Consider the following 16,732-nt stretch of genomic DNA (forward strand, 5'->3'; position numbering starts at 1 on the left):
TCCTGTCCAATAAGTACTGAGGATTGAGCTGGGAACACTCACTTAGATCTTAGACATCAAAAATATTCAAATTTTGACAGAAACCAACAATCACCTATAGCAAGTTATAAATTTACATGAAAGCTGGAAGAACGTATCCTGGTTCTTACGCCAAGTCAACTTTCCCCATAAAACAGGAAACTATTTTTAAAATCCCATATGACAAGAATAAGAGTGGAAAAATTATCCACAAGACTGGAGTAAATTTTTTTCAGGTGTCAGTGCAGAATGTATCATGTTTTGTATAAACAAGAACCCACTGATAAAGTAAGATCTGAGCTGGAAAAATTTGTAAATAGTGAATATTCTTGTCATTCTGTCAGTCCAGAGGAATTATAGATCAAACTAGTAATTGCAGCGCAATCATAATGAGAAAACTAATTTACCCCAGCAACATACAAAAATCATTGCTTTAAATAATTCCCCTGTGTGTATGCTTCAAAGATGATTCAACCATACCAATATCTAGATATGTATTTGTGGCACCACAACATTCAAATCAGTTGGATTCAGGTTTATACATTTTAGCAATCATTTGGCTCTACTGCGGGGGATTGAAAGGATCCAGTTTTCCAAAGCCATTTCCATTTGATGGTTATGTGTTTGCCCTTCATTTATGATCAGTAGGAATTCAAGAACAAGTTGAAAATGAAATGTTTGTTATTTTCAAATGTAGGAAAGAATTTCACATTTAAGTACATCTCAGTTGTGAGTAAGAATGTTACAGCTTATGGGCATCTGGTTACTAAACAGACAAGTATAAGCTCCCTAACTTGCTTTGGCATTAAAGTGCATAATAGGATTTGTTCTGTTCTTACAGGGCTGAGATTTTGCTTTTATGCACATCTAATCTGGACGATCACTGCTTTATTCTGGATGTAGTGCTTGTTAGGCTAGAACGATCAAGAAAAAGTCACCCAAAACTATTCTTACAACAAGCATCCACTATTTTCTTTTAACTTCTCCAGCTAATATTTACCTGAGAAAAATCCCTTTTCTGTCTCTACCTCTGCACGTTAGCTAAGCTAGCTGAATTGTCTGGGAGGAGGGCATATTGATAGCAATAAGATTAAAGTTCACAGAATTGACACCAGCATGTACAATGGACCACTGGCACCAGGAGTTCCAAGAGCAGGCTTAAGGAAGCTTAGCAGAGTTCTCTTTTGAGACTGGTGTCTACATATGTTGGCATCTACTACCAGCAACATAGATGGGTGAAGATTGTCTTTTCTGTGGAGACATCACAGGACTTTTCCTGATGTTATCAGGATCTACATGGTAAACAGAAAGATTAGTACCAAATACCAACCAAACTGGTATGCCAGAAGAATATCCTTTTCCTGGAGGAGCAGTAGTAATATTTGTTCCTCACATTTACATAATTTTGCACTACTGAAAAGCAAAACCGGAAGCTTTGGGACCAACAGTCTGACATCAGCCTGCCTTTGTAAGGCAAAGACTCTTCCATATGTAATGAGAACAGCAAAATGCTAGTTAGGCTGCCAGTCTCAAGTCTGAGGTTATTTTTAGTTATGCTGTTTCCTGGTCTAGCATTTCTTATAACACTTTAGTTCCAGAAGTATCATCATCATTAGAATAATTTCCTGAATCTCGAGTGCTCTGTTTAGAGGGTTTGTAGTCTTTAAAATCAGTTTGATTTGTTTCCTCTATAACAATACTCTCAATTATACAACAATTTTCTGTTGGCTCCTCTGAAGCTGACAGATACGGACTGTTGAAAGGTTGTCCACCAAGGCACTGCAGATAGGGGAGAATGGAAGGAGAGAGGAAAAACGAAATGATTAGTTATAAGCTTAAATATGGCTTTGGTTAATGCAGCTCTTTGCAGTCTTGTTCCCATTATATTCTGTAGTACAATGATGTCTCTACTTATGGTATGGCACTTTTTTTTTTAAGGCATTAATAACTTACCCATAAAGGTTGCTTTGGTATGTAAATACAGACAAGTATTACAAAATGTCTCTAGATATGTCCCTAAACTAGTATAAATGGTGGATTCTTGGTAACTTGAAGTCTTTAAATCATGATTTGAGAACTTCAGTAACTCAGCCAGAGGTTATGGGTCTATTAGAGGAGTGGATGGGTGAGGTTCTGTGGCCTGCAAAGTGCAGGTCAGACTAGATGATCATGGTGGTTCCTTCTGGCCTTACAGTCTATCAGTCTATATGGCCATAACCAATTTTTCTCATTTTTTTTTTTTTTACTGTGCTAATAAGTATTAACCACTTACACAGTGTGCTCAGCAAAATATAAAAGACAAAAGATTATACAGACTCTAGCCTTTTGCAGCAGGGAGCTACTACATCAACAGCACAAGTACACACTTTGAGACCCAGAGACAGAACTTAGTGCATTTGGGGACAGGGAAGTGGTGGTAATAGGTAGGTTCATTTTTTGTTTTAAACTGATGTGGATTAGCATTTGCATGCTTTGCAAGGGGAGAAAAGGTTCTGAGGAAAAATTTGAAAGAGAGAGACAGTGGGTGCTGGGGCACTTAGATAAGGGAAGGAATTCCATCTAGTCTTATGCCCCTCGGTACTTTACAAATAGTGAACAGTTAACTCAACCCTAGACTAAAATATTTAAAATCCCTTCCTATGAAGGGGACACTTATAAATAAAGCATTACATGAACTGTGTTGCCAGTCTACAATTGATGCAAACAGCTGAAATTTTGCCTTACAATTCAATTTACAGATAATTTGATAGTAGATATATTGTTTAAGTTACAACTTGACTGATACTAATGTTTGTAAAGCACTATGTACTGTACATGCTAAGGGCTCCATTGAGGCAGAAGTGCGCTGGGAACAAGGTACACTGTCCAAGTGACATGCCACCTTGTCAACGGCATAACGTTCTCAGAGGCAACTAGGAGAGTACTGTGAAAGCTGATTCTTGCTACACTTTAGTATTTGAATGCTGTGAGCCATAATGTGTGCATCTTGTGAAGGTGCATGTGGAGGAAAAGGGCACTCTCAAGCAAACCTAAGTTTTATGTGAACAACAACAATACAACTTTAAAAAGTATTTTTCCATACAAACACTACCTGAATATGTACAGACTGAAGAGAGTTTTTGGAACTACCCCATGACAGTGGGAACTAATTTGAGGTAAAAGCGGAGCTTATGATTTGGAAGGAAGAAAAAAGGCTTCCTTTTGTTCCATGACTACTTGCATACAGTCCTCAACGTAGTTATCCCTGAGCCTCACCTACTCCTGGTTCCAGTCACTGCAGCTTAAATGACCACAGGGTTATGGTTTGGGTGGGAGAAAGTGCCAGTGGCATCCCTCCCTTACAAAATATTTGTGCTCCATCATTTCTGATGTTACTAGAAGACAGTAAGGGGATGTAACCACATTCCTTTCATCATACTGTTCCAGAACTGGACGGATGGGTGAAGTCAAAGAACTTCATCTCATCAACCCTGAAGGGGAAAATGAAAATTACTTACTTGTAACTGGAATTTGAGATGGATTCTGCATATTCACACTCTTGGGATGCACTGACTGGTGCAACTTGGACAGTGGACCTTCTTGTGGCAGTGCCAGAGTGCTTGTGTGCCCCTCCTAAGCCTGCCATCAGCATTTGAGCATGTTCTGAGAGCGAGGCTATAAAAAGGGACACAGTCCCTTTATGGGGCAAGGAATTAATTAGGACTCCACAGAAGGGGGAAGGTGGGCAGGGAGTGCGAATACACAGAATCCATAACAAAGAACTTTGGTTACAAGTAACCAACTTTTTTTGTTGAGTTTCTGCTGAACATTCCCTCTCATGAGATTGTTAAATACTGCTTGCCAAATTAAGGATGGAGGCACATGGTGTCCTAATTACATACAGATTGAAAAACACTGCTCTGTCAAACTGAGCATCAGATCTAGATACCATATTTAAACTGTAATGTTTAATGAAAGTGAGACATGAATCCCAAATTGCAGCTTACATATTTCAAAAAGAGGAACATGCCTAACATGCCACACAGGTACCAACCACTCTAGTTGAGAGAGTTCTGAGACCAGCAGGAGGTGAGAGAGAAGATCTCTTAACTCTACTCTATATGCTCTCTAGCCCATCTAGACAAGGACTGTGCAGAAACAGCTCAGCCCCTAAAGTTTCCAGCACAGGAAATGAACCATCTGGGAAAGGCCTAAACTCCTTAGTTCTAGCCAGATAACAATAAAACTATGTCTGAACACTAATCTACACTCACGCTTATGAGCATGAGATCCAGGAAAGATAACCAGTATACTGATTACCATGAAAATCTGAAATTACTTTGGGATAAATTTGGGGTGAGGTCTACGTATAACCTTGTCCTTATGCAAAAACAGTAGAAAGAGGGTCTACCATCAAAACATGTAGTTCCATAATTCTTCTAGATAGACTAACTCCTATTAAAAAGTTTTTATGGAGAGAGAGGTTTGAAGGGTGCAGATAATTGTGTTTATACCAAGTTTAGATCCCATGGAGGAACTGGATTTCCTATTGGCAGATACTAGTTCAATAAACCCTGCAAAACCTTTTAACAGTTATATGAAAAAAAATAGTTACCATTAATAGGTAAATGAAAAATTGCTACTGCTCCCAAGTGGACTAAGTGAGGAAACAGATAAACCCATAGATTTTAAGTGTAGTAAAGATTCTAAAATATATTGAATAAGAATGGATACAGGATCAATATCCTAGTCAGTCAGCCATAAAACAAATTTTTCCATTTAAAATCATAACATTTCTCTGGTCTACTTTTCTAGAATTGATTAAAACATGTTGCACACCTACAGAACAAGCTACAAAAATTAAGCTCTTCATTGATCAACCACAGTGCAATTAGGAGTGTTTGGGTGGCAGAGGAGAAGAGAATAGGAGTTGGAGACTCAGAGGAACTCATGTGAAAGGAGCACTCCCCACGAACTTTCTTCATTCTCATCTACTCCACTTATTCTTTATGCATCAGCTACTAGAGGATGTAATGTCTCATAAAAAGTAAGTTTTTTTTAAAGCAAAACCTGAAGCTTGGAAGAAAAACATTTGCACAAAGGCATTCCGTTATTTAAAAATAAAATTTGATACGGGCTTTTCCCTTCTTTGGGTCAGCTTGACAAGGCAGAAATCCTAAAACATTATTTTGTAATGGCTTTCAATAGGTTTTCCCCTTTTTTCCATACAAATTGAAATATCTGTTTATCACAGATTTAGAGAAATCATAATAATCACAAGAGATCAGACTAATTCACATACTTTATCATTAAACTCTTGGTATCTAATCCTGGCAAGTCTCCCTGACACTATGAAATACAGAGACACTATTCTTTAGAACAATGAATCAGATATATTATGTGATGACATTCTACTGTTCTTTGATCCTTGAATAGTTACATTCTTGGAAAGATAGTCAAAATCTTACCTCTATGTTTGAAGGAGGTTTGCATGATGGAAAGAACGCATATCTGATCCGTCTAGATATATAATATATACCAAAAATTAAAAATGATGCAAAACAGAAGAAGCCAATCATGGCGATTACAAAGGTTTTCAAAATAGTCCAAGGTGAAGTTTTATCTAAAAAATAAAGGAATAATCATTAATCTATCTAGGTATTCATGAAGTGTCCTATCACCAAGATCTCTATATTTAAAGATTATATACAATGTAAAGGCTACACCATAAAACTTTATATTTACAGTGTTTTACTTCTTGAAAGCATTACATGAATATGAATAAATCCTCACACCATCCCAATAGCTTAGAGCATTCTACTGAAACAAAGCAAAAGGTTTTATGCACCATATTTAGTTAGATAGAAACTGCCATTTTGGATCAAAAACCAAGGTCCATCTAGTCCAGGTCCCGGTCTGACAGCGGCCAGTACAGATGCTCCAGAGTAAAATGTAAGAACCACACAGTAGGCAGATGTGGGACAATCTGCCCCTCACATAGGTGTCTTCCTGATTACTAGTTGAGATTGCCCTAAACTTTGAAGCATGAAGTTTAATATCTCTTCCAAAATTTATCATTAACAACTCTGGATATTCTTGACATCCAATCCCTTTTAGAAACTTGTTAAATTCCTGGCTTCAGTGACTTCCTGTGGCAACAAACTCCACAATAATTTAGTTTAAGCATTAATGGGACAAACATATTTTAAGAAATTCACCTACTGAAGAAATACAAACACTTTAAAAAATTAAGTTTAAGCTCAGATGGAAAGGGGTAGCAGTGTCTCGCAGCTCAAGGTATTCCCAGCAGCTTGTCACAAGACCATATTCTGCTGCCTTTAATCAGGATATTGTTTTCTCTATTTAAGGCTTCATCTTGTCATGTACCTCAATCAGCAAAGCACTGCAGTGTGTGCTTAACTTTAAGCAGGTATGTAGACCATTGAAATAATCAGGGCCAGAATTCTCAGCACCCGGCAGGATCAAGTGGATTTTCCACTGGCATCAAGTAGATTTGTGGAATAAGATACTAAGTGTTTTAACATGAGTAAGGCTGGCAGAATCCAGCTCTTAATTCCAAAGAATTGTAAGCAACAGAGAATAATCTCTTTTGAGGAACCTGGAATTTACTACAAGTGTTTCACCCATTCTACTCTGGAATATGATCATTTTCTTCCATCATCTTTTCTCCCTTTCATTAGCTGTCTGCATTCTGAATATACTTTCAAAAGCTACAGGCAATGCAGCCAGTACTTTCCACTTCCAGATAAGTGATGTAAAAACAAAATCCTACAGTCCGATGTATGGGGCATTATATGCAAGACCAATGAAACAATTTCTCTTTATTGAGAGTGTTGGTAAGGCATGCTTGGATCCTGACTACAGATGTAGGCTCCTTACTGTGGAGGAAAAAAAAAATCTAAAGAATAGTAAAATGGATAAGAATAAAAGGTCTGTCATATGAAGATAAAAGGAATTAAATAGATTGCTTATAGAGAAAAAAAGGCCACATTTGGGGATTGTAAGTGCCAGTATGTAATAGGCAATGTTCATATGGGTGATAGTTTTAAGACAACAACTCCATGTTACTCTTAGACAATTTTAATATTTGAAAACATTTCTAGCCATAAGGTCAGTTAGAAATTCTACAATCATCATCCCTTTGTGTTCACATAGGACAAAAATAATCCCCTATGCTGGCCATCTGTACATGGATGGGATTTCACTCAGTGATGAGCTATACACTTTGCTCCCTTCTTACCAGTACAGGATCTTTTAAACTCTCCAGGAATAGGTTGGATTAAGACACAATACAATAAACTTGAAAGTATCACCTACAGTATAATTCATACTTTTCTAACTTAATTTTGATTTGCATTTACTTTTATTTTCATGGAACATCCCATGTAACTAGTGTAAGTTAAATCATGCTGATTTTTGATGTCACAATTCACAATAGTTACACTTCACATTTTACAGTATATGGAGAAATGTCTTTTTCCAGGGGTAATTGCATATTTTAGGTTAAGTCATTTTATTGTAGCCTAAATTATAAAAATTTAGGAACTGAGTTTCAATATATCCCAAACATATATTTAAACTTTTCATACCATCAAGCGTTTTAATACATGCCACATCACTAAAATGACCATCTTTTCTATATGCTGGTGAAAATGCTTGCACTTTCAAACAGTACAAAACCAAGGGTGTCAAGTCAGAGATTGTGAATAATAACTGTTCTTCTTCTTTGATTTTCTCCTGAAAGAAAAATAAGAAATGCAAGTTAAAAAAACAGTACAAGATTGATTCAACTGTATTAAAATTGTAGGCAATGCAATACTGAAAATATATTTTTTGTATAATTTTAATTATACTTTACTCTTTCAAATCAAAAAAGTTTCAATTTCAAAACTACATTTAGAAAGTAACTAACCAACCATTTTCGCTATTTTGAAAAGGTGTTTGCAATAGTACACTTCAAAGTTTGTGCTGTACATACAGGAAACTTTCTGGTATGTTTAAGTGTTCTGATATCTTTTCATGTGTGCATTCTTATTGTAGTCTTGTAAAACAAAGTTAAAGAGTTTATTACACAAGTTTAAAAATGGAAAATCACATCAAAATGTCAACTAAAAATATGCAAATTCATAAATGCAGAGAAATTCAGCCTAATCTCAGCTCTGAATTAATTAGAAATGCCATACAAACTTCAGTGCTGAGAATTTAAAAAGAGAATATTTTTAGATCAACAGGAAAACAACTGAACTAGTGTTATGACAGCTTTTTTGTCCCTTCTTGGAGTAACTGATATAAGAATTACTGCTTTTTGAACTGAGTGGCCATAAAACTGCCAATACAGAACTTCAGAAAGTAATTTTTTTCTCTAAAAGCCTGATCCTGCAGCAGTGAAGTCAATGGGAGCTTTATCAATGACTTCAATGTGCACGGGGTCAGGTCCTAAATAAACTGCTTCCAGAGAGCCATGCAGTCAACTTCTCAAAAATGATCCATCAGCAGCCATTCATGCAAGATTCCTAAAATGACTGTACAGAGGCAATATCATGAAGGATAGCTGCCATCAACAAACCAATATTACCATCTCTTTGCCTACTTTATGATGTAAAATCTTGCTGGGATGTATACATTTTATGTGAGCTCTGCAACAAGAAAATAAGATACAAGGCTCTTTGTGAAATTAAACTTTTTAAAGGGGAAGGTCTTAGTGTAACATTAAAAACATGTTACTTATTATACCTTTTTAATTAAAGAAGTTTGAAAAAGTTTTTCTACCTCAGTATCTGAAGAATTTTTCCAGTACAGAACGCGGTAAGATAAGTCATAAAATCCACTCATGGACTTATTTTCAGGCTCTCCTGGAGGAATGAGCTGGATACGAAGCGAATCCTCACTAGAGCTTACTGTTATGCTTGGAGGGCCAATTTCATCTTAAAACAATTTCACACACACAAAAAAGTTAAAAATCTGTTAGCTAAAACATGTAAATAAAAAATGTTACGGCTGTGATTAAACCCATAACAGCAAAGGTTTTCAGATTTATGGCTAGATATCTGGCTTTTACTAGTACCTTTACAAAAACAAATAGGGGGAGATGGGAAAGCAGGCACAATGATGTAAACGTTTAACCCTAATGTTTCAGCATTAATATTGTATTTGTTGTTTTTGAACTTTCAGTCACACTGTGAATGATATTTGAAGTTGTGATATATATCACTCAAAGTACAGCTATTGAAATTTTAAAACATGCATTGCAATATCTACTTGATAGTTTAATTTAATAGGGAGAGCTAATGAAAACATGAAAATATTTTTATTTATACTAGCAGGATAAAAACATGTAAGAGTCACCAGATGGCACTGTTAGTCTTAGTTATTTTTTCCTTAGTGTGCAAACACTATCCATTCTTTGAAGAACTGCTATATTATTGTTAATTTTTGAGGAAAAGTACGTAGGCTGTTGGGGGAGCTGTTGCAAACAGCAGGGGAGTTTGCACTGTCTTATTTCCTCTGTCTGAAGTCAATTCTTGGGGCAGAGCTTCTTCCTGAGAACCAGACACTAATCTATAGACTGCGATTTCTGAAAAGGGACTACATGCATGCTATTTGTGATCACCTGTGTTCAAAGATTGGTGTGTATAGCATAAAAACAAACAAGTTGAACTAATATACCCAGACTCCATACCACCAATTTCTTCTCCAATGGGAAGCCCAAATGCAAGGCCCTCACATCTACACCCAGCAACAATTACAAGAACTATGACAGTCTTTGTGCTTCTTAAACTGATCAACTGGATCAGGAAGCAGTTCCTCTTTTACCCCCAGAGGTATAAGCCAGGTGAGAAGCATTATTGATTTTCAGCCTTCAGTAAAAGGGTAAGAAAAGCAGTGGTCTCCAACGTTTTTATGCCCAAAATCACTTTTTGAATCTAAGGGCAACCTAGGATCTAGCCCACCCCTTCCCCAAGGCCCCGCCCTATCCCCAAAGCCCTCCCTACTCCCCCCCCATTGCTCCCTCTCCCCCACGCTCGCTTTCACTGGGCTGGGGCAAGGGGTTGGGGTGCAGGAGGGGGTATGGGGTGCTGGCTCTGGGAGGGGGCTCAGAGTGGGGCTTGGGGTGTAGGAAGGGACTCGGGGTGCAGGCTCTGGGAAGGGGTTTGGTGTGCGGCCTCCCACCGGGCAGCACTTACCTCTGGCAACTCCCGGTTGGTGGAGACTGCCTATCCTGGTCGCACACCGCTCCCAGAAGGGGCCAACGCTCCCCTGTGGCCACTGGGGGGCACGTGGCTCTGTATGCTGCCACTCTCTGAAAGCATCGCCCCGCACAGCTCTCCCAGCCAATGGGAATGGCAGGGGTGGTGCCTGCAGGCAGGAGCAGCATGCAGAAGTAGACCTGTGCTCCCCGCCCCTAGGGCTGCAGGTCTGCGCTGGCCGCTTCCAGGAGCGGCTTGGGGCGGGGGTAGGCAAGGAGTCTGCCTTAGTGGCAACCACGTTGCACTGCTGGAGATCGCAATCAACCAGTTGGTGACCACTGTTATAAGGTAATGTTTTCTCAGCCTTTCAGGTTGAAACTCCTTAACTCGAAGTAAAAAACATTTACTTTTATAGTAAACGTAAAGGTGTTGAAAAAAATGATAAAGCTGATAAGCCTATATTATTTGTTTGTGCATTGAAAGGCTGACAAAATAGAGGACACTGAAAAGTAAGGTGTACAAGGAGTGCCAGAGCAAGATTTTCTTTTTTTTAGATCAGCAGTTTTCAAACTGTGGGTCGGGACCCCAAAGTGGGTCACGACCCCATTTTAATGGGGTCACCAAAGCCAAAGCCTGAGACCAACCACGTAGGGCTGAAGCCCTGGGACTTTGGCCCCCCACACCCAGGGCAGTGGAGCTTGGACTTTAGCCCCACTGCCCGAGGCAGTGGGGCATAGGCAGGCTCAGGCTTCAATCCCACCTCCTGGGGTCATGTAGTAATTTTTGTTGTCAGAAGAGGGTCGCGGTGCAATGAAGTTTGAGATCCCCTGTTTTACATTGTAGTAAAGTTTCAGTGCCTTGCAACCTTCTCCCCAGTTGTCTTTCATAACTTCCCTGGGAGTTGCAAACCACTAGTTAGAAATAAAATTTTATTAAAGCTAATGTTAAAAAAATTATATAATACATAGGTTGAGAACAGAGAGTGTCTGTACATGTGGGTAGTGTACTCAGATTATCCACAAATACAAAGTTTGTTTTTAAAGTAATAAGACACATATAGTGCATAACCAGCAATAACCCAAATTTAAGTGAATGAATTTAAGAATACAGTTTAGATATTTAGCATCCATGCATTCGGGTACATTACTCATGAAAAACGTTATACAGAAAGTTGGTGGTAGAAAGCAAAATATATCAATGAGTGAAGACTGTCCCTCAGTAATTGACAATTTAGGATAGGTTGTCCATTTAGAAAAAAACCCAGTCCACCAGGAAAGTATTTGAGTTACTTTCCCGACTGCACCTACTTTAGAGCACAAACTAGCATATATATGAGGACCAGATCTGTAAGGAATCCCTTCTCCACATTTACAGCAGTCCACAATTGACTGGTTTTCTAGTTTCCCCCTTCTCTGACACATCAGGAACTGGCCCTGCGTCCAAGGCAAATGCTGGATTAGGGGGACTCCTGCTATGATCCGGTACGCTAAGATTTACCTAAGAAAATGATTAATGTAATATAGTTAATGAATGAGGAAAGTTAAAGTATGCAAAAAGTGCACAAGATGCTGTGCATCTCAATTTTAGTAAGTAATTTGCTATTTTCAAGCCAGGAGTGAAATCCTGGCTCCACTGAAATCAATGGAAAAAACTCCCACTGGCTTCAGTGGTGCCAGTATTTCACCCCCAGTGCTTCTACAGGGGAACTATAAAAATGAGAAAGATTAAAAATGAAAATGAATACACTGAATGCAGATACTAACGGTGTATAAACCAACTGAGAAATGAAGAATGGTGAAGAAAATATATCCACTTACTTACTACACAAGGATCCACTTTTATTTCATTAGACCAACGTGATTTATTATATCCATTCATAGCCTGTACACGGAGAAAGTAAATTCCACTAGCTTCTATGTCAGATGAGAAGTCACACTGTGTAGTAGTGATGTTTTCACATCCAGAAATAGTGTTCCATTTATTTGAATAGTCTTCAGGAAGACTCTTTAAATATCCACTAGAATAAATGACATTTTGTGGTCAATATGGACTCCCTACTCTAATCAAACTAACAATATTTTTCATTTAAATTTACAATTGAATGAATATGTCCATTTCTGTTCACTGTTTCTAAGCAAACATATGTAATGAATGTGTAAATTTATGCCAAAGACTTCTTCAAAGTCCAAAGCTACATCATGCAGTTCTGTGTCAACTATTTTGCTGACATGCTCAAAGAATTCCATCAGAACTCCATCTTTTTTATTGAATGTTCATTCTTAATTATAATGAAGAGTGGGGAAAATATATTAAATGCAACTTTTTCAATGAAAATCTGAACAGATCAGGACATTTAAATTTAGATGAGGACAGCAACATTTGTGCACTCACTGCACATACACCACGTATACTAAGTTACACATTTGCAGCCTAACCATTAATAGTGTTTGAAAATACCAGAGTATGCGTAATGTTAAAATTTCTCTGAGGACTTTAATATTTGCATTTTCTGACTTTAACGTGTTTAAGTTCTCAACTTCAACTCACCAATTTCCTTGGTGTTAAGACAGATTAGGAAATGTGAGTGTTCATCTTATAGGAATAGTATCTGGTACACATTTAGAAGCCTAGCCTCGAGGTGTTCAAAACTTCAGAGAGAAACTGAGTGCTGTGAACTTCTATGATCAAACTTTGGTATTATTCTTGTAAGCACACCACATGGGTGACTGGATGAAGTACCCAGTACCTCAATGAGTACATCAAAATACTTTTCTGAATATCATACTTGAGTTTCTAGGAATATTTAGCTTCAGAGGCCTAACTGAGGACAATTTAGAACCGTCAAGTTTAAAGTCTACTTAAGCAGCAAAGCTTTAAAAACTATTTAAATTACCTGAGATATTGTACTGTAAAGCTCACATTTTGATCATATTGATTATCCCAGGATAGAAGAAACTTCATGTTCAAAGCATGAACTTCCACATTCACTGGATAAGGTAGCACATTCCATGCTAAAATGCAAAGAAAACAAAACTCACCATCGTTGTCATCAAGAAGTCCTAAGTCATGTATACTTATTTTTCCCCACAGTAAGAAAATCTGTACAGTATATTTTAAATAACTGTTTGAATAGAACTTTAAAATATTCTTTGATTTGCCATCATAGCACACAGCTGATTAAGTCATAGGGGTATGTAGCTCTCAGAGGGTTCTGTAGGAAAGCATCAGTTTTTAGATCAGAGAATATTAGGCAGCCCAAAAATGTTAGCATAGGGATATATGCTGAGAAGTCAGTATCAGTGAGAATCTGGCTGGAATAACGTACATTAATACAAATTTACAAATTATATATTCTGGAAGATCTGCAAATAAAGAACGCTATGATGCAACTGATGATGTTCTCGTCATAGCATTATCTCAAATCTTGGGGATTTTACACAGTGCAAAACTTAGCTACACGAAAGTAAAGAATCTGGAACAATAGACGATTCATTTTAAGCAAAACATAAATTGAAACTGAGGTTAGCAATAAATATAGTCTGTATTACCATATAAGTAGTTTTGGATTCCAATTCCTTGGTTGCCTTCTGTGACAACCCAAAGTAATAGCATACTTTGAACATAAAATCATGAATTCCATTTTCAATTATTGGAACAGAGTAAGAAATGCCATACCAAACCAATAATAAAAGACAGCATAGTTAGTGGACTTTTTCTAAAGATGTCACAAATTAAGCAGGATAGAACTTGGTCTGTACCTGGATGGGATACCAGCAAGGAAAATCTTGGTGCTACATGGAACTTTGTTGGTGATGGATTTTTTTTTTTTGGAGGGACAGTTTTGAACCAATATTCAAACAGTGATATGAGGAGGCAGGGCACTCTGGTGGAGGTACATAAAATCAAGTCCTGATCCTTGTGGTCATTAAAGGTCCCATGGCACTTTTTTGAATGATGCTATTTATTGGTTTTAAAGAAGTCTACTATATGTACAACACAGTAATGCTGATAATTTAACCAAAGTTTACAAGCTAAAAAACATAAGCCATATACAGTTGAACATTACCATGGCACTTTCTGCGAGAAGAGGGACGTTAACCCTATTCAAATTCCAAATTAGATAACTGCTTTAGAAATTCTTCTTGTGAAGACAGCTCACTAAATAAATATTATTTCCTGGTCTCTTCTCTCTTACCAGAATGAAAGCAGCATTTATCAATATAGGTTACTTTTATTTGTTCAGTAAGCCCTAACTCAGATCTACCACGTTTCCTGCAAGTTCCACTGAACTAGGGCATTGGCACTAAGAGGATAATTCTTTTTTTAAACTCATACTGGTTTCTGCTTTGAGGTAGCAGATTTAGTTACTGTTCTACTCCTGCTTTAACTGTTTATTTTTGTAATGCAATGAAAAAAAATAATTTGGGTTTCATCAGTTACTTGAAACTTTTAAAATAAGTGTTTCAGGGATAAACCAGCTCCAGCTACTGGAAAAAAGGAGGAAACCTTCCCTGAGGAAAGTTATCCCATAAGTGTCTCCAAAAGGATTTCTTCTACCTCTTCTGAATCATCTGGGACCAACCACTCTCTGACTAGATTCTGGACCAGGTGGGCCACTTTGTGTAAATTAGTACTGAAATTCCTATGTTCCTACATATACAACATGAAGAGTGTAAAATCCTTCCAATGTCTATTTTAAAAAAATAAGTCACTTGGACAGAGGATAAATGCACTTTGCAAGACAATTCATGAGCTGCAAGCAAATGCCCCAAAAAGTGATTGAGAGTGTTTCAGAACAAAAAAAGTCACGGTTTGCACAAAAATGGCGTGTTAACTTGGCAAAATCATTCATTTCAACTAAACGGATTCAGTTTTTCCACGTATGCACAACAATATCTTACAGGAATTGAACTAAGTTTTATCCTAAACCAAACTCACAAATACAGGAATATTTGTTTTTGCATCTAGGACCACAACAGAATCACGATAATCTAAATGTAATGGTGAACACTGAATATGTTCGGGTAACTGAAAATTCCTTTCACTATCAAAAACCTGAGTAGATACTGGAAGACATTAAGCTGTCCATAAAGGGACTTTGGATAACTGATGTTCAGATTATCAAGGTTACATGGAAATCAGTTGAAATGTTGGTAATTTTGCACAGTTCTACTACTTTGGAGCAAAGGATTTTGAAACCTGTCAAGCTAGTTGTAGGATTTGATTACTAGAGAGTTTAAAGGATTTTTATTCATTACCTTGATCTGTAGTTTTAATGCAGTACACTGGACTGAAGGAACCTACTTTTCTTTCAGAAGTTATGCGTGCTTGAACCTTCAGACAGTAAGTAGTCTCTGGTTTTAGATCATAAATTGTTTCTCTGCGATGAATAGTTTTGCTTTTTGGCTGCAATACATAAACAGTTGTAAACAACATATTAAGGAAATTGTTCTTTCCCAAACAGCCTCAACTTGTGACAAAAAGTGTTACTGTCCTGAAGAATCACTGGACATCACCCGCACATATGACATTTGGATACATTCAGACATTAGGGACAAGGTAGTATTTCATTTATACTATATTACTGGCATGCCAATGTGATTTTGCATATGTTTAATTTGTGGGAATTAATTGTGAACCATCTTAAGCTACAGTATTCTCAAAACTCACCTGAAACTTACAAGGAGTACAGAATGGAAAGAAAAAAGCTTTAAATGTCTGAACAAAATAAACTGACTCCATGTTTTTGTAATGCTTTCTGAAATTTTGAAGTGAATTTAAATAGTTCCCCTATTTGATAACAGTTTGCTACAGAAAGTAACCCCAGCAATAGATTTTTTTTCTTATGCTGTAGTATTTGTTGTATGTCAAATGATACATTATAATTTCTCTCTACTCTTAATGTTCTGAAAGGTAATTTCTTTTCTGATCATTTAGATTTTCCCAACTTTCCTACACCAGTCAGACAAATGTATAAATCCTTTCCCTGCCACAAAACAGAAGATAGAAGACAAAAAAAAAAAAGAAAAAAAAAAAAAAGAGGAAAAGGTCAGCCTGTACTGTTCAGCAAAATAATGGTAACAAATGACCTTAAAATGTATAGACCTTCCATATACCCGATTCACATACCTCTCCTTTAAAGATAAGAAATGGGATTTTCCTTTCAGAAGTGGTAAGATCTTGCGTCCTTTCACCTGGAGTTTTATGGCATGCTAGCTATAGAGGATCTGTGCTCCCGTTTTCCAGTGTGTAAAATGAGGATAATGATACTTATTCTCCTTTGCAAAGTCCTTTGAGCTCTACTGACGAAGGCTTTGTCTACACTGGAACCTGAACGACAAAACTTTTGTCGTTTATGGGTGTGGAACCCCACACCCAACAACACAAGTTTTGCCAACAAAAAACACCAGAGAGCTCTCCTGCCGACAAAACTACTGCCACTTGTTGGGGGTAGAAGCTGTTTTGTTGGAAGGAGAAAGCTCTCCTGCCGACAGACAGCAGCTACACTGTGGCCTTTTAGCGGCATG

General features: G+C 37.4%; 1 protein-coding gene across 6 annotated transcripts in view; it reads right to left on the bottom strand.

Annotated features, from left to right (window-relative positions):
- Positions 1-677: 677 nt before the first annotated feature.
- The window catches only part of IFNAR1 (interferon alpha and beta receptor subunit 1), a 39,398-nt gene continuing 23,343 nt past the window's right edge, over positions 678-16,732 (bottom strand). For all 6 annotated transcript variants that reach the window (XM_037904824.2, XM_037904832.2, XM_037904815.2 and 3 more), the window contains 7 exons: positions 15,464-15,611; positions 13,099-13,216; positions 12,023-12,222; positions 8,788-8,942; positions 7,608-7,755; positions 5,466-5,620; positions 678-1,797 (listed from right to left, as the gene is read on the bottom strand). In XM_037904824.2, coding sequence (XP_037760752.1) covers positions 1,597-1,797; positions 5,466-5,620; positions 7,608-7,755; positions 8,788-8,942; positions 12,023-12,222; positions 13,099-13,216; positions 15,464-15,611 — 1,125 coding nt within the window. In that variant the 3' untranslated portion in view covers positions 678-1,596. The remainder of the gene's footprint in view (positions 1,798-5,465; positions 5,621-7,607; positions 7,756-8,787; positions 8,943-12,022; positions 12,223-13,098; positions 13,217-15,463; positions 15,612-16,732) is intronic.

Source organism: Chelonia mydas, chromosome 1 (genome assembly GCF_015237465.2).
Source record: "Chelonia mydas isolate rCheMyd1 chromosome 1, rCheMyd1.pri.v2, whole genome shotgun sequence".
In the NCBI taxonomy this organism is placed as follows: domain Eukaryota; kingdom Metazoa; phylum Chordata; order Testudines; family Cheloniidae; genus Chelonia; species Chelonia mydas.